The 25,162-nt window shown below is 40.3% G+C and overlaps 2 protein-coding genes across 2 annotated transcripts in view; one reads left to right on the top strand and one right to left on the bottom strand.

Moving 5' to 3' along the window:
* The window catches only part of LOC106954018 (Ral GTPase activating protein catalytic subunit alpha 1), a gene marked incomplete at its 5' end in the record, with an annotated part of 25,528 nt that extends 3,655 nt beyond the window's left edge, over positions 1-21,873 (top strand). Inside the window, 3 exons of the mRNA XM_015043217.1 lie at positions 1,507-1,634; positions 16,593-16,717; positions 19,810-21,873. Coding sequence (XP_014898703.1) covers positions 1,507-1,634; positions 16,593-16,717; positions 19,810-19,955 — 399 coding nt within the window. The remainder of the gene's footprint in view (positions 1-1,506; positions 1,635-16,592; positions 16,718-19,809) is intronic.
* Positions 21,318-25,162, bottom strand: insm2 (insulinoma-associated 2). The gene has a single exon (XM_015043216.1). It carries the CDS (start codon positions 24,441-24,443, stop codon positions 22,434-22,436), a length of 2,010 nt encoding a protein of 669 aa, XP_014898702.1. The 5' UTR covers positions 24,444-25,162; the 3' UTR covers positions 21,318-22,433.

The following is a 25,162-nucleotide window of genomic DNA, read 5'->3' as shown; positions in this document are numbered from 1 at the left end:
TTTCCCCCGGTTTTTGGAGAAAAAAACTATACGGGCGCCTTTTTGTGGGGCTTTATTTTTAAAAAAAAAAAAAAAAAAAAAAAAAAAATCATTGACCAATCAGAGTAATTGAGGCGAGGCTCTGCGGATGTTACCTCTGGAGCTGTTAAGTTTTGTTTACGTTGCAAGAACTTCAGTCTTTAGGTTTATGTGGAGCAGAGGAACTAAGAACAGAGGAAATTAAGCTTCTGAAACACACCAGCTTATAACAAATCAATTCTTTTGAAATGTTTTAACTTTACTCTTTCACTTTAGTTAATTTCAACATGGTTTAAGTTATATAGAAGGATTATTATCATGACCAAACGTGTTTGCGTTGTAAATTTGAGAATTGAAAATGTTGAAACCAGCTGAAAATGTTTATGCATAAACTGTTTTTTTCATATAACATTTGGTTAAATCAGTTACTCTTCAAAAATATTCATACCACTTGATTTTTTTAGTTCTAATTGCCACAAAATATGATTTTGAAAAATATCCATCCAAAGAGACTGCCTACACACCACACTTTTCAGATTTCTATCAAAGAAAAAAAAATTGTTCATTTCACAAATATGCACTCCTTTGTGTTGGTCCATCATACAAAATCCAATGAACACAATAATGTCTGTGGTTGTTAAGTGACAAACTGTTAAGGTGTGTAAATACAGTTTGAAAGTACTGCGTTATGAGACATTAAATGTAGCACGGAGTCAGTTTATGAAATAAGTGGAATAATCACAACAGTACTGAAGCTGGGATATCAAAACGAGTTTTCACTGATTGAGATTAAACAATTGAAATGTTCTGTTGTAGCCGCTATGCTGTTCTTTATGTCTTCCGTGACGTCGTAAAGATGGTGAAAGCCGATTAGAAGGTGGACTGTAAATGTGAGGGGCTTTCATATTTCAATTGATATTATTTTTTTCTTTTTCTTTTCTAGGATACACAAATATGCTTTCATCTGTTTAATGTATCAGTCTAAAACCCACAGACATTAATGCCGCAGCACTGATGGCATAACTCTATTTCAAACAAGGGCAAACACAATAAAAAGCTCTCTTTTTTTTCTGTATGACATGGATACCACAGCACTAATGACATAATCATATTCTCCTTCATTCATTCTGCAAGCAAAAATATTGAATTATCCTGAATCCAAGAACAAGTAAGATAAGATATGGCTTCTGTTGTTGTCCTGAAAGCACATATATTCAGCCACAGCGGGCTTGGCTCTGAGACCTGGTCCAGAAACAAACCCAATAAAAGCTTAATGTTATTCTCTTTGGTGGATTCCACAAGCAAAGTATTGAATTCAATCAGATAGCCATTGCCTGAATCGAATATTGTGTCATTATAAAAAAAAACTATTGTGTCAGTCATTATTTGGCTGGTAGCCTGCAGATTGTTTTCTATTTCATGAAGTTTAGATGTTTCGTCTTTAAGCTGTGGTGGTGTTTTTTTTTTCCACCCTTGTGTTTGTGCTAGGTGCCATTCTTTGGGCCGCTGTTTGATGGTGCTATAGTGGACATGAAAATTTTGTCCACCATGGTCAGAGCCACAGCTATCAACGCAAGTCGAGCTCTCAAATCGCTCATTCCTCTCTACCAGAACTTGTATCCTTTGAAGCACTTGGCTGTCAGAATGTGGAAAGCTAAAAGGTAGGTCGCCGAGGCGGAGATTTCCTTCCCGGTCTTCCCCATCTTCAGTCGGTCTTCCCTTTTATGCAACTTTTGGTAGTTTTCAGTGAGTTTTTTAGCTGTTTAGATGTGATTCACAGAGGTTTTAAGCTTTTCCTTGTTAAAAATGGCTTCTGTTTTGATCTCAGTTGCAGATACATTGCATAAAAATTATTTTTCCAATATCTGCTTGATAAGTTGTCACAAAAGTTTTCCCAACTTTAGTGAAACTTTTTGGTTAATAAAAGAATCATGCTGCTTGAATTGCTCTTCCTTACACTCGTGATGTAACTTATGCGCCCTTCTTATATACACTCTTTAACATCTGTGTTGCTTTGGCAAAATCTGCTTTCAGGCAGATGCCAAGTGCTCAAAATTGCATTTACCATGACGAAACGAAAATGTTTTCTTGGAGAATATCTGTTAAATTTGAGACAAAATGATGCAAGTTACCCAATAAAAAGCTACATGGTTTTAAAACGGCAGGATAAAATATTAGTTCTGGGATCACCAGAAGGCTTGCAAGATTCTAAAATATATTTTTTCTCTGAACAACTTCAGCTACTATAAAAAAAAAGGGTTTGTAGTTGAGTTCTGATAATAATAGTATTCTGAGCAGTGCGGCTGAAATTCTCTTCAGTGTTCGTGTGAGCGAGAATGTCGTTTGATGCTCAGCTCGAGGAGTAACAGTTGCGAATCAATGTCCAGTGATGTTTGGTCCTGTGATGGAGCCGTGTTCCGTCTGAAGTGCATTTTAGCGGTGCGCAGGAAGGTACAGGGGATGTCTTGTCCATGTGTTGCTGCGCGTCTCCAGGTGTGAAGGGGGAAGAGAGAAACGGACGAGAGCGTGTACAGTTTGCCTGATCCGATGTGATGGTAGCTTGGTTTGAAGAAGCCAGAAGTCGATACTTATTGATGAATCTCCTCGGTAGCTCAGTTTCTAAATGAGAGGCTTTGCTCTGCGGTCTCATAGACAGACATGCACACACACAAACCTCCACACAAGTGTCCACCTGTGCACGTACTGATAATTACACTCACAATGTCCGAACACTCCCGAGGTGAAATAATGTATCCAATAAGTGCGTCCACAAGCAGCTTTTTCAATGAATGCACAATCAAAGACACACTCTTATTTGTAAGGTAAGAATTTCCTTTAAACTGCAGTTCGAGCAATTTGATCTCATAATGATGCTGTCCGTGTGTCTTTCCGTCCCTTTTTCTGCAAATTTCTTCAGCCTTCGATTGCTTGGCAGTAACTTTTCAAACTGTGTTCAACTTTTCAGGTTCTGCTTAAAATCCACAGGCTGCCTAGATTAAACCAGCAAATGTCCCCTGCAAACTTTCTCTGAGGTTTTTATCCATATTTTATTTTTTTGCCTTTGTAGGGACAGATGCATTCAGTAAAATTCTGTAATTTGAATCTTTAGTTCATTAATTAACAATCAATTTAAAATGTAACTCAAATCCTAGCCATTATTATCGCTTTTGCTTGTGAACGTCTTTCTACCGCACTTCCTCCTTCCATCTAACTTTCTATTAATATCCTAGGATGCAGCCCTTAGTGACCAACCAGCATATTTAGCAATGGCCTCTTCTTGTGGAGGGAGTCGATATTTGCTGGACAACGGTTAAGTGAGCCGTGTCTTTCATTATTATGTACAAACTATTATTTCTCTGAAATTGTTTTGACCTTGTGTAATATAAGTTTATGCAAATCCAATTGATGAGCTAACCTCAGTATTATAAAGAGAACATTTAAAGCTACATTTAATATAATTGTTTGTCAAACACTTCTGCCTGTGATGAGCAGAACTGAAACATTCAAAAAAGATATTGCTCACAATTCCACACAGAATGAAGTGTTTGCACCCAGGCATGTATGTTACTTTGAATTGAAAACAATCTAATGGGCAGAACCTCTCCAGGGTGTCCGTAAGAAGATGTAAAAAGGAGATTCCTTTTCAACTGTTTTCTTTATCTTTCAATCTTTTCTATTTTCTCCTTTACCTTTCCTCCTCATATTAGTGTTCACTTCGTCCTTGTCTTCTATCTTTCTTGCTTTGCTTGTCCTTGACTCTTACCCGTTTCTCCTATTCTGCTTTTGTTGTAAATAAAGAATAGAAGAAGAAAGACTTCCTACCTATAAAACAGAGATTTCCAGCTCATTCCCACCTTCTTTTGCATATTTATGTCATGTTTTTTTTGCTTGCTTGTTGTGCGTCTCACTTCCAATGTGCAGACACCTGTGCACCTTGATGTTTTTGTCTTTCATCGGTGTTACAGCCTCTGCGTGTATGGGTGACAGTCTGCATGTGATGACACACATGTCTTGTATGTGCCGTCCTGAGTGTTTGTGTGAGTTGGAGAGCGTCCCGGTGTGCATTGATCGGTGGTAAGCAGCAGGTCGATGTCTCTGACAGGCTGAATTACAGTAATCAGTCATTATTGACTCCCCATGTCTCTGCTACGCTCACTGCTCTCCTCTGTCACCACTTCTCTGCTTCTGCTTCTTTTTGTTTCTTCTTATCCTTTGGCTCCTCCAACTCTGTCGGCTTTTATATCCCTTCTTCTCCATCCCAACATTCCTGTTTCTCCCTCTTTAATTCTTTCCTTCCTCTACCGACTTCTATTTCTTTATCTTAGTGAATGTCGTTCTTTGTTTATGACAATTTTCAGGTTTTAGTTTTTCATCCATCTCATTTCATCCCTCTCTGTTATTATTGTGTCTGCACAAACTTACTCTAAAATTGTGGGAAGCTCGTCATCTTGATGTAAATCTGCAGAAAGTGAATCTACTGCTTCAGATCTTGTTGGACTAAAAGGTCTGAGCCAAAAATATCAAAAATATAACTGTTTTTGATTTTATCCCACCATAGCGTCCTTGTAATCATTGCTAGGTATACATAGATTTTGACCTAAATAGATGGTGTGCACACACCTCCAAATTGACCGTTCAGTTTCAGGAGCTCCTCTTTTCTAAGGCACTCCTGAGCCAATAATACTTATTATTATATTCATGGTTTGCAGTTCAATATTATATACTTTTGCAGTGTCAAGAATGGTGTCAAGACTCAAATACTCAAATATTTTATTTCAGGAACTTCCTCTCTGCTTCCTGTTGTTTATATTTTCTGCACCTTGTAGTTGCAAAAACACGTTACTTTGGTCTAATTGTGGGAAAATCAATTGCTTTTATTGGGATAGTCAGTGTAAAATTAAGACTTTTATTGTGACATTGCTGTGTTGTTTTCCTCTTCTATGTTTAAGAATTAAGTTTATGCAGAAATTAGTGTTTATTATTTTCGTAATTAAACTGTGTATTCTCTTGTCTAGTGACTATTGCATCAGATTTTGAGATGTAAAGTAAATGTGGAGTAATTTGGGGACTTTGGCATTGTGACACTTAATGGCTGTAACCTGGAACACTGGCGCTTTATGTATTTAGAGATAAATGTGTGTAACATAATTGATCAAAACTTTTCTTGAAAACTTTTTACAATAAACACAAAAAAGCCCAGAAAGCTCTTACAGAGCAATCTGGGTCTTCCAAAATTATAATGGGCAGGTCAGAGGTTTACACAATAATTAATGAATTTCCATCAATGCGACATCAGTGAATTATGATGCACCAGATGGAGTCAGATTTCAGAGACTGGGTTCATCTGTTGATAATTTGCATGTTTACAGATTAACTTGTCCTCTTTGTCATGTATTCCTATAAACACCATTTATAAGACTTTTATCTTTAGCTTTTTATATCTGTGTAATTTACCAACCATACCTGGAAGTTGTGACATTGTTTACATAAGGTAAAAAAAACAAATGCATGAAGTGTTGCATTAATATGCGTGCCTTTCATTGCTCTGTTGTGCGACAAAGCGGGACTCGCACAGAGGAGGAGTATGGAGACGAAGGGCAGGTTGGCGGTGCAAAGTATGTCAGTGATAACTGGCATTTTCTTTTTCCCCTTTCCCTCTTCCTGTCTGCCCTCTTCCCTCCCTCTCAGTCTCTTGGCCCTCGGGGCAGTCCATCTGCCTTTTCTCTGCCTCTGATCTTTCATTCACCATGACTAGAGCCATCCAAAAGCACTTGGAGTGCCAGACCGCAGGGGCAGCTGTGTGCGAGCATGGCTCTATCTCACAATATCAGCTCATTGCAGGAAGAAGGCCCGGTCCAAAACTCCCCACATGAAAATGCATCCTTCACCAGTTTTCAGGAACTTTCTCTGGCCTCTGATAACTTGTGCAAACACAGCAGCAGACCTGTGCTCGGCGTAGGGGAGCATACCGCCATCAATGCATTCCTTTGATTAGACCAGACGGTGGTAAGGAGCTGCCCGCTGAGTGATAGATTGGTGTCATATCTTGAAGCAAGTACTGGATGTAATTTAAATCTGATCAATTTCGCTTTATTCCACACAGTGTAGCTTCAGGTGCTGCTGGGTAAGAATATTTATAGTCGTGCTATAGGATAATAAGACTGTAAACTGCTCGTGTTTAAAATTTATCAATAAATTTAAATATTTCTATTTTTAGATTATTATGTAGTGACAAATACAACCTTTGAATTAGTGCAAACAAGCAGCCACTACAAACAAGATAAATATCATTATTTTACATAATAGATATGGGTCAAATTTTAATAAAATGAGTTCTAATAAAAGCAATAACACTACTTACATTAATAATAAATATTTAAAAATCACATTGAAATGATTGTTCAATTTAAGAGCGTTCCTAAAATTGCATGTGCAGCAGTAGTTTTCAAACATTCAGATGCTTAGCGCCTTTCACTGAATAGCCTCCTTTACATCTATTGCAGCTTCAGCAGATCAATAAGAAATTAGTTTTTAATGATATACAATATCTAATATCTTTAATATGAATACTTCAAATCTGAACGACTGAGCGAGAATATTTCTTGTAGAAACTCACTTCTGGTTTGAGTCACAGTTGAGGTTTTATAATACAGAGACCAGTGTACAAGTGTGCGTGATTGCTGCTTCTGCAGCGTCTCTGGCAGTCCTCCATCTGCTTCTGGGTGATTGTGGTTCTGGGGAACAATGTTGGAGTGATGCTAAGCTGCTGCACAAATACAGACCACCACGCAAACGCACGCTGCCAGCGAGTGTTTGTGTGTGTGGATGAATTTTTTTAAACGTACATCACCTATGCAGTGACACTCCTGCACGTGACAGCCTCTGTGTAAACGTTTCACTCCCGGGATTACGGTGTGGGTGGGACGTCCCCCTCTGTAGTAGTTGATTGGCAGAGATAGCGGCACTGAGGCTGGGGTCAGCATATGGCTCAGTATGATAGCGATGCTGTGTTTGTGTGTTGGTGTGTGTGCGTGTGTGTGTGTGGCTGCCTCTTTCCTCTCTTTCACACACTGTTCCCTGTGAAATGATGGCAGCTCTGGGCATGTAGCGCTATTATCCCCCATATTCACACACACCCGAGCAGCAGCCAACGCTAGCGGCCTGCTTGGCTTCCCTTTGACAGCTCCTACAATAGAGCTTATTGTCCAAGTGAGGCTACAATCTGCTGTGTGTGACCAGGAGTGTACGTGTGTTATATTCTGTCGGTGGGAAAGGTGGAAAAAAAAATCCTGAAGACATTTTCTTGTTGTTGATAATGAAACTTGGTCATGTTATCTAAAACCTTTAAAGCAACCATCACACCTAAAAGCTGCTTCATTTAGTTATAAAATAATCTGTGCTGTTTCCTTCATCTTGTCGTTTATTTTTAAATGAACACATCAACTTTTAGAGTAGCGATTGAGAACCTGGCAGAAGTTGAGCTGCTTCTTTTTTGAATTTCGGGACAAAACTCCAGCAAGGACCCCACAAAGGATCTGATTAAAAATAGGAACGAGTGAGGAATTAAACCTTGAGCTCTGATTGGGGCGGGGGTTATTGTGGTTAATTATTTCCTGCCGGGTGGATGGAGGAAGTGAAAAGAAAGTGACGAGGTGAAGGGGATCGCAGCTAATCTGTTCCACTTCTCCTCCTGGGAAAAGTGTGTCTGTCTATCCGACTATAAAAACACAGGCGTACTTGTTACTGTTGATCTGTTTGAATATGAGGTCAGTTTCTCGGTGGAACAACACACTGGCTTTAGAGTAGCATTAATATTTTATTTGCTGCTATAAATTTAATAATTTAAATGTTTTCAGCTGGATGTCAGACACAATTGTAATCGAGTCTTTTTATATATCCATCTTTTCTGCCACCCATCCCTTTCCAACCCAATCATTCCTTCATAAATCCATCTTGCCATTCATCCAAATCCAACCCTTCCGTCTAATCAGCCACCACGAACATCCATCTCGCAACATGCCTGTCTTTGTTCATGTATCCATCCTTTCACTCATCATTCCTTCTACAAGTCCTTCCATTAATCCGTCCATCCATAAACTTCCTCCGGTCCAGAGAGCAACTCGTTCCCAGTCTGGGGACTCTCTTCTAGTTGAGCTCTACAGCCTCAGGTGTTGATTTTACATGAGCCGTTATTCTTTTAGTTAAACACACATTTCAGTATTTAAACAAGCTCAGATTTTCACCTAATTTCAGCATTACAATTAGGATAAATAAGCCTGAGAACATTGCTTCATACCATGCTTGTGCTCCAAGTCCTGAAATATACGTTTCTCGTCTCAAATGAGAGACTGATGTCGGTCTGCGTAAATGCCTGTCACCGAGAGCTGTGCAGGCACATCAGTTGTTGCCATCAGTGGCTCGATCACACCTTGTTGGAGCAGACCCCCCTCTGACTGGTAAACAAGTTAATCTTGCGGCGTTGTGTGTGCGTCGGTGCGCGGATGCTCTCCGTGGCTCGGTGTGTGAATGTAAGTATTTTGTGTGACGAGGTGTTTAAGATTCAAGAAGGGGTCTCACAGATGACCGAGGCCGAGAAGTGCTGCACAGCAAACTGTTTTGTCATGAGCGCTAATGGCCACCTCGAATTTGGACTTGTGGAGACCGTAAAAACTGTCGCCAAGGCTGGAGAGCTTTTGAATTGTACAAAATCTGTAATAATTAATAGCTGTTACTAAACTAATAAGGCGAGATGTGAAGAAATATGTGGCAAACGAATTAAGAGTTGAAAGAAGCCTGCCAGGTGCTGCTAATTAAATGGACTTAATTAACTGATCATCATTTAAAACAACCTTTTATAAAAGTTGTTGAATAGGCAGATAGTTACCTCTCTGGAGCGTACAGGTGTGTGTGTGTAACACAACGTCAACAAATAGAAAGACATTAGCAATTAGCTTACAGAACCAACTGTTGCTGCCCATAAATGCACTGCTAGAAAAATCATTCAGCAGGGGAACGATGCAAAACAGCTGCCATTCTTCTCTTTATAGGATGTGTGCTGATGAATTTGCTAGTTATTTAAACGTAGTTTATTTTAGAAACAGTCCTGATCTAATTCGTAAGAACAGAAAAGTATCATAATAGTTGGCCATAAGACTGTAGGAAGAGCTTCAAAATATAAAATGGGAAAACAAAACGGGGACAGAGACAAAACAAGTGATGCATTTAAACTCAACCTGCTAATCAGGTGATTGGTGCCGCAATTAAACACATCAATACATCCCAAAATTGAAATGTATACACGTGACAATTAACAAAAATAAATAAATAAATAAATCTTCATCTCAAATTAGAATTTATTTCCAATAAGCATGTCCCAGAAGGAGCTTGCTAATGGTTATTTTTGATTTGGTCTGTGGTCAAAATCTTTCCAGTTTTGTGTCGACTGACTCCAACTTGGCTGGGAAATCATGTCAGATTTTAACATTTTTACTTCCGTTTATCTCAATAGTTGATAAACTCTCCTCTTTACAAAATTCACCACTAAAGAAAATAAACTATAGTTTAAGAAGATGTGAAAAACATTGTTTTGCAGAGACGAGATATCTCTGCAAAACAATTTTCGAATGAAACAATGCTTTCATTCCTAGGAGTGGAATGAGGGTACAAATTGGTGAGCCGTAAATTTACCCAGAGAAGCATGACTTTACTCTCTGTTAGCGTGTCAAATAACATCAGCACAAACCTTTCACAACAGCTGTCAAGCAGGGTGGTAGAGTAGTGATGATTTGAGTTTTCCACCTGCTGGACGCAGACATCTTTGCAGGCATTAAATGGATCATGAACTAGTCCCTATATCAAAGTTTTCTATAGTCAAAAATAAATCAACTTGTCCGACAATTAAAGCTGGGCATAAACTGGGTTATCAACTAGAAAAAAAATTCCCCAAACTCTGCAGCAAATAGAATAGCTGGAATATAAAAGAATGAAGATGCTACAATGACCCAGTCAAAGTCCAGACCTCAGTCTCATTGTGTTTCAATGCAATGCATTCAAAGATTTGTGGCTTTCTCTTAATAAAACGTATAATCAAGCTATGTCGCCTTTTATTTCTTCATTATCAAGATTAATATTATTTATGGGAAAAATGCATGTATATGAGGAGTATTGTCTAACTGCCTGCAGATAAGAATAGGATTCATGTCCTTAATATGAGAATTGTTATTATAGTGACAGTTTGATGCACTTTAGCTGTGTGTTTATGAAGTTGAGTGCGTATGAATTGTAATTGCGCTGGCAGCTTCAGGGCTCCCTGGTGGTCGCAGGGAGGAGGGTGAGCGTCTAAACGTATACACACATACACACACACATGTCAGAAGGTGAAATAGTCGGGCGACAAGGGGCCAATTAATGTGTCACGTCTGTGTTTTTCTCTCCAGCTTCTGCTTCTGCACCAGGTTAAAGAGCAGATGAATAGGTGGGGTAAATGCAATTGTGGGCCCGTGTGTGTCTCTTTCATGCCCGACGTCCGGCAACAATAAGCAGTGCATTAGACCAACTTATCTCTGTCCTCATCGTTGGCGTACGTGGACACACACACACTCGTAATGAAATCACAAAGCCTCCATATCATTGCTATCACAGAAAGATATAAACCCATTAGCTTGTTCCTTTGGGCACAGACGCACACACATACAAGCACAGGTTTATCATTACACGCTGCAAAGCTTTTCCAATTGTATTATCCCTCTGATGTCCTTCCCTCTGTTGTCTGTTCCAGTGCCTTGGGGTGGAGGGGACAGAAAGTGTGTGTGGGTTGTCGAGATGCTAACCGAGATTGTGTGTTCCTGAAAGAAGAGGTATCTTATAGATGAGCTTCAGAGGATTTTCTCATTTTTAAACGTAATTTTGAGCCTCAAGAAAATTACAAAGTTGTCTTGGTAACACTTTTTTTTTTTAGGCATAAACAAAGCAGCAGCTTCACAAGGTTAATTAATTTGAACTTTTGACTGATCATCCTTGTAACAACTGTTGACTCTGTTAAATGTCTGTAACTCAGTCAGCCTCAGTGTTGATCAAAATCTCATGAATTACTGATAAAATAACTTTTTTATGAGTTATAACTCAAAACTGCTCATGGCGTTTTTAACAACTGTCCCTTCAGAGAAAGAAGTTTGAATTTCCTTTAAAACCTTTTCAAATTTTCAAAAAAAATAAAGACGAGCTTACTATGAACTACTACATCCAATATTGATCAATGTCAGCTTTTTGCCAAAAAATAATGAATAAAAGCATCTGAGTAAATGAAACCATTCTCAGGATGAACTGTACGATGTAGTGAGAAAGCTGGGATGGAATGAAACCAGTGTCTCTGTACAATGGAAAGCAAATTTTTTTAACTCCAAAGGCAACATTAGTATCTATAATGTTCAGTTTTTTATGTAACACCGATTAAGAGCAAATGTCCTTTAAAGGAAATTTACCAGACAGTCTGTTACATTCATTGCCATTTGATTCTTTTTTTTTAAATGCAAGTTTAGTTTATTTGTAGAATAATTTCTAAGGAACCCAACAAAAGTGTCGAGTTGTTCATTCTGCACCAATAAACCGCACCCGCTAACTTTGAAAAGAAAAAAAAGAAGAATGTCTCCGCATTATGCGTATTTTATTTATTTATTTTTTAAGTTTAATAATTATTTGATTTTTTTTTTACCTCCCTTATTACTTGCAAAACTGTAGGGGGGTGAAAAAAAAACCCTCCAAAATAATCTTTTGTGTCAAAACGTCCTGTGCGAACATCTGTGTGACATATTCAGCTTCATATGGACCAAAACCACAAACACACATTCTCCATACAAACATTGCCATACACACACACACATCCCAGCAGTGGTCCCAGCTCCTAATGTGCTAACAAGCTCCTTTCTCCTCCCCCCATCTCCTCCTCTGCTCCTCCATCCACCCTCCGTCTCAAGCGATCACAGGAGTCGAACTCCGTCACAATGAGCTGCGCGACGGGGGGAGGGAGGGAGCGCCAGGGATGGCATGAACACTTCACTCTCTTCTATCTTTTCAGCCACGCACGAGAAAATGAGTTTCTGACTCGACACAAAAGAGCCTCTTTATCCACCCCCTCTCCTCTCTGCTCTCCTCTTCTCCCTTTTTCCTGTCTTTCTCCCCTCATAATTTCCCTTTCTCTCTGCTTCTCCATCTGAAAGAGATATTTTTCAGCTAATGACTTTATAAGAGGAGCCATCTGAAATTCAATTACAGAAGATTTCATAGTGGCGACCGCCATTTGGATGGAGGGAAGTAGGGATGGATGGCTGGATGGAGGCAGAGATGTGTGAACATCTATTTTCTATGACCTCTCACTGATTTTGACTTAATTTTTTTTTATTTATTTATTTCAAATTATAAACTTAATTTGTGTTGCATGTCTTCTGCTAGAGAAACCAGAATTGGAAAAGCAATCATTAGAAAAGCTGCTAAATTTCAGCTGCTGTTTCTAATGTCAAGAATGAGCGTTCTGCCTCAAAGAAGTCAAATTTATAGCAACATAAGCTGGGAGGTGACATCATTGAGAAACTGAAATCGCATTTAAAAGCTAAATTAAATTTATTTGTAAAAGGAGAAACTCCTGGTTTCTGGCTTCAGTCAAAGCTTTTTCACAGCCGCTTGCTCTGAAGACAAACAGAGTTGACACCACAAACAGGCCGGAGATTGGGTCAAAGTTTGTTGTTTTCGTTTGTCCGTTCCACTATTACTGCCAAACATGATGAGATACAAGCACAAATATATTTAAACCAGATTTGATCACCCTGCACTGGTAACTGCTGCGGCTTATAGGCACTCTTTACTGTCGGATAAATCTTTCACGGTTTTTTCACCCTACATTCTTCAGATGGCTTTTTCTTTTAAGGGATCATTTTCTTGATAAACCTGCACCGAACTTTGATGGATTATAAAAACATTTCAGCTTTCCAAGTTGGATTACTCAGAATTTTTTTTTTTTTTTTTTTACTTTTGTTGTGTTTGTGGGTGGGAATGTCCAGGAGAGGTTCTAAAATTCATTGGTAATTCCAGTAAATATATATTATTATTTTATCACATATATTATCAAAGTTCCTAATGTTTTAAACATTGTGCCAGTTATTGTTTACCTTTTTTATTTATTATTTATATTCTCAAAATAATGAATTTTCTTATTCAAAATTAGCTGAACAAGTAACAAGTTTACCATAAGCTATTTATTTTAGTTTGTGTTAAAGTACTTTTAATCAACATGTTCTTTTTTTTTCTTTTTCTTTTTTTTTCCGCTTATCTTCGTTAAGAAGATAAGTTTTTAATTTAGCTTTTCTTAGTTTGACTCATTTTTAAGAGTTAAAAGTTGTTTTTCTTTCCTTATTTAGAATTTACATGTCTCTTATTATGTGATTCTTTCCAAAAATATGCCAGGTTATTTGAGATGGTAAATTGCAAACTTTTAAACTTTTGCTTTGTTACTAAAAACCATGTTTGTGGAAATGCTGCTGCACATTTAAACAACTCAATCAAGCTTTCTTCTTCTACTGCTTTACACTAGCTGGCGAGCGATTCTGTGCATTACCCCCACCTTGTGGAAACAACCCATTACAACCAGAGTTTGATTAAATCAGACCAGTCATTTATTGAGTCTTGTGTGGGATTGTTTTAGTATAATTTATTATTTCTAAGTATTTGACAGTCATCGTCTATCCCTAACTTCCGATACTACACTGACTAAATTAGTTTGCGTGTACATTCTTCACTTGTTACCAAAATCCCTGATTTCAATAACATAATTTGAGCTTCAGGTCAGTTTGAAGGAAACCCTTTCCTCACCTTCAGTTTTAAATTTCCTCTTTATCAATACATCCGCTAACATTACTGACTAGTTTTAACACTTTTGCGATTACATCCTTCTTTCCTTGCTGTAAAAAGTTGCTGTGTTGTTTAGTGGCAGAGCTTCCTTATTGGTGGCCAGGTGTGTGTAGCATCGGTCTTGTATGTCAGTCCCTCCAAATGTTCACGTCCTCATTGTAGGGGAGTTTGTGACATGGTGACATGAGTCTGTAGGTGGAGACCCTCGCTGAGATGAACAAAGAGGTACAGAAGGATCGAGGAGCCTGGAGGAGTCGGGCTGCAGAAAAGTAAAGTGATGTTCTTGTCATTTATCTCAGCAGTTGGCACCGCGTTTCTGTATGTTTTCCTCCTTGTTCGTGCTCCGTTTCCCCATCTCTGCAGACCTCTTTCTTTCCAGCAGGTGTCCTTTAAACCTTTTCACCTTTTCAAAAAAAAAAAAAAAAAAAAAACAGCCATCACAAAACCTCCTATTCTCCCCCTCCCTGCTGGTAAACATGTTATTAAAACTTGATATGAAGATGATTAGGTGTGGTTTGCTTGCTCCTAATTGCGTTTCATCCACCTCTCTCACACTGACTGGGGGGGAGGGGGGGGTAACAAGTGCGATCCAGGGGAGCGAGGGAAGCAGGAAAAGGCAAACCGTGTGATCGCATGGCGACTCGGGGTGAGAGACGTTGGATTCACGCTTTGCATTCGCGTGCTGCTCTTCCCTCGGCTCCTTCCGGATGACGCGCACCCACATACTCGCTTTGTTGTTCCCTTACTGTTACTTAAATATCGCCCTCCTTTCTCACCTTCTCTGCCACTCGCTGCAGGATTCTCACCCCTCTTCCTCCCGTCTCCCGTTGTCTTTTTTGCAACTTCTCTTCCACCGTCGTAATCTCACTTTCTTTGCACTTCGCGTTTTGTCGGTATAAAGAGTTGAAAAGTGTTTTGGAAATAATCATTTCTTGTGAATAGCAGGGGGTGGGCAAAAACTCCTTGACGTCCCGATTACTCGGCCCAAAGTTTACCCGAATTTCCTCCTTTGCTTCTTCCTCCTCGATCCGGCCGACTGCACTTTAAAGGAGCCATATTGTTGTTATTACCATTGTCCCTAACCGAATCAGTTACCATTAGACCTGAATCTTTCTCCTTGTGAGGCCCATAGACCAGCTCTCTAACCCAATAGAAAACCCATGGGCGCTATTACAGATGGCCGCCCCGTTTCGCAAGGCACAAACACACAGATTTCATTCTGAAGATTCATTGGCCTAATCCCATCACACACTCAGACATTAACCCATGCACTTGCGTACACACATGCGGGCGATTTTATCAAACGCAGGCACACAGACGCAAAAAAACACGCTCCATTGAAAACCCCTCGTTATTGGAGCTCAATGAGTAAATGGTAATGCTATTGGAGGATGATGGGGGACTGGTGTGTGTGTGTGTGTGTGCGTGTGTGTGTGTGTGTGTGCGTGTGTGCGTGCGTGCGTGCGTGCGTGTCGTTATGGATGGATGTATTAGGCAAACTAAAGAAAGGGCAGATGTCATTGTATCAATGAGGTTATCTCTAATGGGTGGACAGTTGAAGTTCTGCCTTTCATTCACACAGATCACTGCGTGAACCAGAGCCGCTTTCTGACCTGCTCAGTGTGACAGAGAGCGATCAAAGTGCTCATGTTTAGGTCTTGTTTTGTTTATTTCATTTGGTTTTTTAGTTTTGATTTTCTCGTTCACATGGGAATTTTGCTTCGTAGAGTTCATTAGTATAAGATGAAAACTATTTTCCTGTTTTCATTTAACGTATTTTACTTTTTTTTTTTTTTTTTTACAATCAATGTAATTTTTAGCCATTATATAAATTTGTTTACAAAAAGGTGTTTATACATTAGTTATTTATTGTTGTAGTTGCAGTTTAGAGACAAAGCAATCAGCTGTTAAGGATATGAAATTTTATTTTATGTAAACTATGTAATTACCTAATTTTCTTTCCGTAAAATATTTGATTTTATAGGCTCTTGGTGATTTTAAATTATTATAACATATGCTTTTATTCATTCTTTAAACTAGTTTTTAGTAAATTATGCTGTTTTGATTCTCTTTTTAAAATTAATTTTATGATCTGCTAATATTTGACAATTGGTCAGTTATCTTTATTTTATTATATTTGATTTCATTTGGTTGAACAATTTTGAAATAAGCAAATCATAAATTATTTTATATAAATTTATCTTTATAATAACATTTTTCTTAAGTTTAAATTGGCCCAATAAAATATTTTATTTTAATTCATGCTCTGTTTTTTGCATGAGCTCCAACAGGTTCTTAAATTTGTTCTTCGTCACATTTTTTTTGTCGTTATTCACATTAATTTGCAAGATTGTGCATGTTTTGAATATACCCATGAAAGGGAATTTCTTTTATCGTACTATATTTTATTGTATTTTATGTATTGGCTTGCGTACATCATAAGTTTATTATTTTAATTTAATTTATTCACATATTTACGACTTGCATTCCTTACTGTACTAAAAGAAAATGTTGATTTATTTTTAGCTGATCCTATTTCTATTGTTACCAAAAACATCCAGCTCCAGCAAAAAAAAAGAAAGAAATAAAATAAAAGATCAGGAGAAATATATAATTTTGATTTCTTTTACTTGACACGACGTGTTGGTGAAGTTTGTCCTTGACTTTGAGCTCAGCTATGAGGAGCGAGCCCGATATCTAGAAACCATTGTGCAGCACCACCAGGAGCCAACCGCGTTTGAGGATTACTCTGCTCGAGTCTACAGCCCAGCTCCCTGCACTCACCCGCCCTCCGACACAGGTAAGACCAGAAACCCAGTCAGGCCACATTTTGACACTCCAGTGTTTCTCATGTTTCCCCCTCAGCGCTTGTGAAACAATTCAGTGAACTGATTTTTGTTTGTTATTGTTTTGTTTTGTTTTGTCTCCCCGATAATGTTGGATTATTAATTTTCCCGATGTGGAGCGCCTCCCCTCCCCACAGCCTGGCAGCTCGCAGTCTGAATCCCAGCCACAGCTTTCGATTCAAAGCTGCACTCGGCCTTTTTCTCCCTCCAGAGCATCTCTGAGGAGTTAGGCAACATCTGATCGGCATTAGAGATGCCAGCCGCACACGTCAGAATCATGTGTGTGACTCCTCTGTGAAACATTACACCGATTCACTGATTTTTAGCAAAACATTAAACTTTTGCTTTGTCCTAAGACTCTCGTTTAATTGTAATTATTCACAGTGACGTCTGCATGTGGACCATTCATCGTATCAATAACAGGAAGCTACATTTATCTTGAAGTGGTGCAACTTTATTATGCAGGCGTGTTTTAGTGTAGTATTTCTGTTTCAGTGTTAAATGTGTGATTGTGTGTGGGGTTTTCTAAATATCTTCCTGCTCCTCATTTTACCTTCTAATCTGTTTAAAGCATCAATAATTCTTTTTTTTTTTACCAAGATAATCTTAATCAACCTAATTTAAGGCTGAATTACATCTGGCATAACCCAGTTCACCTGTGTCACGCTCCCCTTAAATATGTGCTCTATAATCAGATGTAATTTGCTCAGTGTTGGTTTGTCAGTACTTTGCTCCAGTTGCAAACTTCAGAGCACAGGATCAGGCACTTTAGCTTTCGACTTGGGATGTATAAACCCAGATATTATCCAAAGTCGTAAGTTTGTGAGCAACATCTGGACATTAAAGATCCTGTGCTTTGAAATACGTCTTTGTCTTTCTGTCCTTTTGAGTTAACCTGCAGTGCCCCTCCCCTAACAGCAAAGTGATGATCTTCTCTTCTTCTGTTTTTGTTTATTTAATTTCACCAATTCTATTTATTTATTTATTTTTATTCTTTTATACTGTTATTTTTTTTCCTCTTTCATTTTTTTTTTGTTTTCTTTTCTTTCTGTTCCCCTCTTTCCTTTAGATCGTTTTGTCTCACTGTATAGCTAAAAGGTAAGCCTGGTTTCGTGATTGAAAAGCTTTTCTCTGGTTCGCTCTTCCCTCTGACATTCCAGCCTAACGTTTCTCTCTTCGACTCCTCCACCACGTCGTGTTTTTTTTTATTTTTTTTTATTTGCCGTTTCTTCCTGTGTGTTTTTGAAATTGTAAGCAGGTCTGCATGTCAATAACAGCGGTCTCTTTCTCTTCAAAAGGAGGTTTCACTTTCTGCTACCCGGACAGTTTGATGTTGCCGTAACTTCTGCTAATTTTTTCTCCGTGGATTTGGACCCAAACTTGATCCATATGAGACACCAAACTGCTCTGAAGTGAAAGTGAGACTTCCTCTTCTAATGATGAGACGTTTTAAGCCCTCCTCTCCGTTCAGTCGCTTGGTGATTTTCATGATTGTTCTGTTAACCTGAGGCATCACTCTGACCTGGTGAATCTTGACCTCTGACCTCGCTGTTTGCTCCTGTCCTCCTGGTTTTTATGTGACGTCACACTGCTCTCGCTCTCTCACTCACTCACTCACTTTCTCACACACGTTACTGCGGGTAAGCAGTCCTCCACTCATACACAAGCTGTCTGAATGTGAACTTTGAACTAACTCTGTATTGATCATGTTTGACTCGTAACATAAAGTTAAAGTTAATCAGGTTTTTATGTCTTTGTAGTAAAACAGGTTGTTGGTTTGTGTTTTGTCCTCCTTTGTTGAATGTTTTCAGATTCTTTACTACATGTTTGTGTTTCTTTTTCTTGTCATTCATTCATTTTTGTGTATTTTCTTTCTCCTCTCTCAAACTCCCTCCTTCTTTCATATTTTATGTCTCTGTTTGTTTACTTTACCTCCTCCTTTTCCCTGAATTACATCTTTCCGACACTTTCTGCCTGCTCTCATCCTTTCTTTTTCCCTTTGTTTCACATTGTGATCCATACCTTTCATTTGCTTTTATCCCAATTCTAATAATCCTCCTGCTTTATTTTCCTGCTCTTCCACTCATTTAATTGCTCCTCCTTGTTTCTCTTCTGTTTTTTTACCTCAATTTGAATTATATTTTAACCTACTTTACTTTCTTTCTTCTTTTCACTTTCTTTTTACCTTCCTTCTTTTACTTTCTTTCCCTTGTGTTGTTTTACTTTTACTTCTCTTCCCTTAACTGTTACTTAAACCTACTTTACCCTATTTAATTTTTCCTCACCTTATTTTTCTTTGTGTACTTGATTTGATGTAACTTGTTTTCCCCTCCTTCACTTTACTTTTCCTTACTTCCCTTTCCTGTCAGCGTTTCTCTTTTCCATCTTCTTCCCTCTGCTCTTCAGAAGAGCATAGCGTTTTGTATCTTATGGTCCCTAAACCTGTTGACAGCTTAAACCAGCTGAGAGAGAAGAGCAGAGGCTTAAAGCAGAAGGTCCTTCATGCTGGCTGTGAATGGTATGAACTGGAGATAAAAACTATAGTCTGGTGGCATCGACCGCGTTTTTATGTTTTTGTAACTAAACCCCAAAAGCTGCAAGTAGTCAAGCAAATTAGCATCAGTGAAATTCATTGGCGATTCATTATTAATAAAGTATTTCTGTGTTAAAAACGCAGACCGGTGAGTTGTTTCATGGTGTTTTTCTTCCTGTAAGCACGTCTTCGGGATTTAGGGAACAAAGATACAAGAAGACATTGAGCTTCCAGAGCCTCTGTAGTAATTTTGTCTGTCTGTCTGGTAGCTGCCTGTCTGTTTGTGAGTCGTTTTGTGTCCTTTGTTTGTCTGTTGGGATAGTTTGACTGAGAATCTCCGCAGTCTGCCTCAGTCTACCTTATTTTAGGGATAAGATGTAATTTTCTTGTTCTCCCCTTATCTCGTTTCTGCTCATCCACCCCCCCCACACACACACCTCCCCCTACCCCCGCTCGCCTCACCTACTCTTGCATCAAACTTTTCCTCTTCCTCTTCCTCCCCCAACTCCTCAGGCTCCTGCCTCGAGATGCTTCGGGGAGAAAGTCCGGCTCTTGGGGAGGCCGGGAGCGACTCGGCGTCCCCCATGTCTCCTCGAACTAGCAAGACCCGCATGTCGATGAAGCTGCGACGGTCCTCCGGATCCGCCAATAAGACTTGAGTCTCTCCACTTGATCACTTCATCCTCACGAATATAGCTTAGGTTAAAACCTTTAGTGTCACATCTCATGTTCATCAGGGTTGAACAATGGCTGTTTTTCCTGCACTGAACACACTCACACACACTTACAAATGTACATCTGGTATAATCTCATCGTATAAATCTGCAGCTTTGCTTTCATAAAACACTCACTCCAATGCTGCTGAAAAAGTTCAACTTAAGCTGTGCAGTATTAGATCACACCAACACGTGCCATGTGTGGAAGTTAGCAAAACACCTGTGTTACTGAGACTGCAAAACCGTATTTAAAAAATTAACTGTGCCACATCATGCACTGCTCTGCAAGCAATGCTAGAGAGGATAGTTGGTTGGATAAAATGTCAGAACAAACACGTCAGTATGTTTGCAGCTATCTGCAGGGGAAAGTGTTTTTATTATCGAATACAAACATATTTGTGGAAGTTAGAAAGGTTCAGAAATCACAACCTAGGTCATGCTGTCAACTGTGGACAAGCACTGATATTCACTGCATTTGTTTTGTCTTTTTTATGTAAATTCTGCTTTCACTCAAACAAAATTGTCAAATGCTGTATTTTTATTTGTCCCTCCAGAAACAAGATTACTTTTTTTTTCTTTTTGCTTTTTTGACTATAAATATGTATTCTGTATATCTATACAAGTATAAATATATATATATATATATATATACATATATATATTAGATACATGGATGTCTATGAGAGTATGTACAGTGTGACGAAGCTTGTTGTGTAAATAAGATTACAAGAAAAGCTGCCAAAGCCAAAACCGTGGTATATCCTCAGAGCATGTGTTTGCTATAAATAAAAACATAGGTCAACACTACAGAATGTTACTCTTAACTACAGCATTTTTCTTCATCAGTTTGCACGTCATCCTCTGGAAATGTAGAAATCATCCCGTTTAGTTCGCATCGTTAATTAGGCGGAGGATCTCTCTGGTTTGTCTGTCTTTCCACAGACTTCAGCTGATGTCAGGTTTTGCAACTCCAGCATTTATTTCACTTGTTGCTAAATGGGTCCTGATGGAAAAGACAACAAAAACCAGTTTGCTGCAGATTGACAGCCAAAGATGAAAAGAGGTGGAGTCGTCGTTTTAGAATATGTATATTTTTAGCATTAATCTGCTCTCTATTTAGAGGCATCGCAAATCTCCAGATCAAATTAGATGGGACTGATTTGGAGAAAATGTTACATTTGTTTCCCTTCACATATCCATTGCCCAGTATTAGTTTTCTTTTCTACTGTCTCAGCCATAGATTTTTATAAAAAATAGATGAAGAAATAAATGAAAGGAAAGGGACTGTACTTTTTTTGTTGATAAAATGCCATTCTTTAATAAGACCGATTAAATGTTTCCTTTGTGTTTTAGAGTTAAACTGAGTGCTGGTCCCCTTTAAATTATTTTTAGAGGTCAAAATACAATTTATTGTTATGAATTCTGCTGTCTGGACGTGTGCGCCATCCCAGCACTTAAATCTGCCCATGTCTGCATGCTCATCATGTAATAATTTGTTCCTTTCTTAATCGTTTTCCTGGAAAATAATTCAACAATACTCAGTTCAAAACCCGATTAGCATAAGCCAAAATAAAATAAAACAAATGTTTCTTCTGTGAGATGAGGAAGAAAGTCGCATTTAAGTTGCAGCAGAATTATCCGCCGCCTTTGTAGGCTCTGGATGTCCACATGTTGGCAGATGTTTGTAACTACTGATGTAAAAAGAAACTGCATTTCAGCACTAACTGCATGTTATCAACACACACACGCACAGACATGCTCGCAAGCTCAGCAAACCTGTAAACAGTGTAACTGTTTCAAACACAAAATAAAGTGTCAATGTGCAACAATGGACTTAAACAATAAAAGATTTGTACCTGTGGTTCCTGAATGTTTATTGATGTGACAAAAAAAGGTGATCATCAATATGTTTATTGACTGTAGTTTGGAATCAGTTACACAGTGAACGTAGAACATATTAAAATAGATCTGTACAGGCTTCTAGGAGCTGCGGTTGTGTTTTTAACTCCATAGTCATTTTAAAATCAATATTGATATGAATTATGTAGCAGTCTGTTGTTACATTGAATGCTTTGTTTCTGTATGAAAATATCATAGAGCTGAAACTTTATCAAAACACGTTACCGTAATTTTTTTTTTTTAATCAACTTAAGGAATTGCTTCCACTCCGGTTTATTGGCTATTTCAGCACCAAGGACAGCGACCCTCTACTCCATTTAAATTTCTCCATGTAGATTTTAACGCCTTGCATTTCATTTCAAAATATATAATTGAAGATTACTTTTGTTTACCGTGTTAATCAGAAAAATGGAATTAAGTTTTAAATTAAAGGCACAGGGACAGCTTAGTCCGAATACACAAAACAAAATCTACATTTAAGTTTGCCTCCCGTCATTGATAATCGATCAGTCTGATCGTTTTTTATGGTCGTACTGTCATCTGCAGCAGCATCACCTGCCGATTCTCGGTGGGGTGAGACTTGTTGATATGTCTCGTGAGCCCAGGGGAGCTGAAGAACGTGGACGGACAGTACTTGCACGTGAAGATCTGCTGCTGCTCGCGCTCCCCGCCGTTCCCCTCCTCTCTGTGCGCGTGGAACCCGTCCGCTGCCAGCGCTCCCCCCAGCGTTTCCGCCAGCAGCTCGTCCCTCATCGCGTGCCACACGCGGTGCTTGTCCCGGATTTCCACCGACGGGAACCGCGCGCCGCACAGGTGACACAGGAACACCTGGCCGCTCTGGACACTGCCGCTGTCGCGCGCTTGGTTGTAGGACGATGGGGTTGGTGAAGCGTGCGCTGTCATCTCGTGTGCGGCCAGGTGTTTCTTCAGGTAAGCCTGCCGGCGGAACTTCTTCCCGCAGTAGCGGCACTCGTACAGTTCCTCCTCCGCTAAGGACCGGACGAAGGTCAGCGGCGGCTGTTGCTGCTGCTCGCCCGGGGTTAGACGCAGGAGTCCGGACGGAGGGCTGTCCGCGGCTCTCACGTGCGGCTGCAGGTCCGGGTTCCGGTAGTGAGTAGAGGAGGAATCAGGAGTGTCTCGGGTCCGACCGTGGAGCAGCAGCACGCGGGAGCTGTCCAGGTGCTGATTGGTGTGCGCGCGCAGCAACTCATTCTCCTTTCCCTCCAAGTCCACGGGCTGCCGCTCGTGCGTGACGAAGTCTCGCGCCTCCTTTAGCGGCTGGGTCCGGTTCGCGTGACCTTCGATGCCCTGGTTGTTCACCGGACGCGGTTTGTGCCAGCGCCGGTGGGAGGCCAGGTTGGCGGGACAGCTGAAGACCTTGTCGCACTCGGGGCAGCGGTACTCCACGCGCACTATGCGGGAGCATTTGTGCTGCGCGAGGGAGAAAGGGTCGGGGTACTCCTCCTTACAGAGCTGGCAGATAAACTCTCCGAGCGGCTGAGTCCCGGTGGGAGCAGACCTCCTCATCTCCGGGCTCTCCTTCTTGATGCGCAGACCCAGAACCGGAGACGTGGTGACCTCATCCTCGAAGTTCTGTCTCCGGTTCGGTTTGGATTTCTTCGTCTGCTTAGTGCTGAGTTTGTTCTGGTGGTCCGGATCAAGGTACGAGCGCTTTCTTGTGGTGTTCTCTTGACCCATCAGGGTCAGAGACGGGAACAAGTGCACGTGAGCCAGATTCGGGTCGTACTTGTCGTTGTGACCATATGACTGCGCGTGGAGACGGTTGTTGCTGCCGCTGCTGCTGCTGCCGCCGCCGCCGCTTGCGAGCAGCCTCTCGATGGAAGCGGACACAGAGGTCGGTGCGGCGCTCACCAGGAACGGCAGGTCCGGTAGCTCCGGTACCGGGGAACACGGCTGCTGTTCGCTCTCCACGTGCTGCTCCAGCAGCCTCGTTCCCACTGGTTTGACTGGACTACAGGACTTGTTTATGGTCGGCTCGTGTGGGGGTGGATGTGGGTAGAAACAGGGGAAGTCACCGTCCACACTCAAAACGTCCACCTCGGTCTCCGGTAACTGCGCGTGCCGGTCAGCCTCCGCCTCCACCGCGGGCTCCACGTGAGGGCTCCACGCCTCCCTGCCCGGATCGTCGCGGAGTTCCGGCGATGCTCCACCTGGAAGGTCATTCAAGAGTCTCACTGAACCGTAGCTCTCAGCCTGCGCGCGACTCCGGTCACAGCTGGGCGCTTCAGGTGTGCCGGTGCCGTCGCTTCGTGCGCGGTACGTCGCCGAACCTCGGCGGTTGCGCTTTACCAAGAATCCTCGAGGCATCGTGATGATGGCGAGGATGTTGCGAAAGAACAGCTCGTGTGTGGAGACTGACTTTGAAGTGCAGCTTTGAAGTGGAGAGAGGGAGGGATGGAGAGGCGCGCGCAGGTTGGATGAGCGCAAGAGAGAGAGCGAGAAAACAATGTTTTTCTGTTCAAACTTTGAAGACAGCGTCATAAATCTAGCTTTAGAGAATGAAGTGTCCATTAAAGAGACTTTACACCCCAAACTAACATCAATGAGTCATAAAGGTGTTTAAATAACTAAAAAAAGAAAAAAAAAAAAACACATGTCAGATAAAAAAAAAACCCCGCAACTTTTTGACATTTCGGGACTGTGATTTCTGATAACTTAGAGAAAAAAATAACAAAACCAATGAGAAACATTTTAAACAGAAATGTCTAAAGAAAAGTACAATCTGCGGCTGAGCTGAGCAGTTAAAGAAGTGCTTTAATGGTGGCTCTGGTGTCCCTCAACTTCCTCTTCCCAATACTCCGTAAATCATCTGTATCGTTTAGGTCAGGTGAGTTTCATGGCCTATCTATCACGGCGATATGATATTGATCAATCTGGTATTGATACTTTTGGAAACGTGGGCATAATGTGCCAAAATCCTGCTGAAAATGACATCACCATCTCCATAGGACTTGTCAGAAGGAGAAAGCGTGAATTACTTTGGACAGTAAAATAAAGTGGACCAACACCAAGAGATGACGTGGCACCCCGAATCAGCTGAGCCTGTGAAAACTTTAGTTTGGACTTCAGTGCAAGGCTGGATTGCAAAATTTTCTATAAAGAGGACTGTAAACCATCTGGCAAAAGTCCAGTCCTTCCTTCCACTAACCCATCTGGTTCAGGAGATGCTCAACACAAGCACTGGAACAGTTGTGTGTGTAGGTGTGTAGGTGTGTGTGTGTGTGTGTGTG

This window comes from Poecilia latipinna, unplaced genomic scaffold (genome assembly GCF_001443285.1).
Source record: "Poecilia latipinna isolate Pla-1442-1.1 unplaced genomic scaffold, P_latipinna-1.0 Scaffold620, whole genome shotgun sequence".
NCBI classification, from domain to species: Eukaryota; Metazoa; Chordata; class Actinopteri; order Cyprinodontiformes; family Poeciliidae; genus Poecilia; species Poecilia latipinna.
The sequence above is the reverse complement of the archived record's forward strand: the minus strand, read 5'-3'. Positions and strand labels throughout refer to the sequence as shown.

Bases quoted from the DNA above. Each gene is read 5' to 3' on its own strand.
- insm2 (XM_015043216.1), bottom strand. From the start codon at position 24,443: ATGGACACTTCATTCTCTAAAGCTAGATTTATGACGCTGTCTTCAAAG.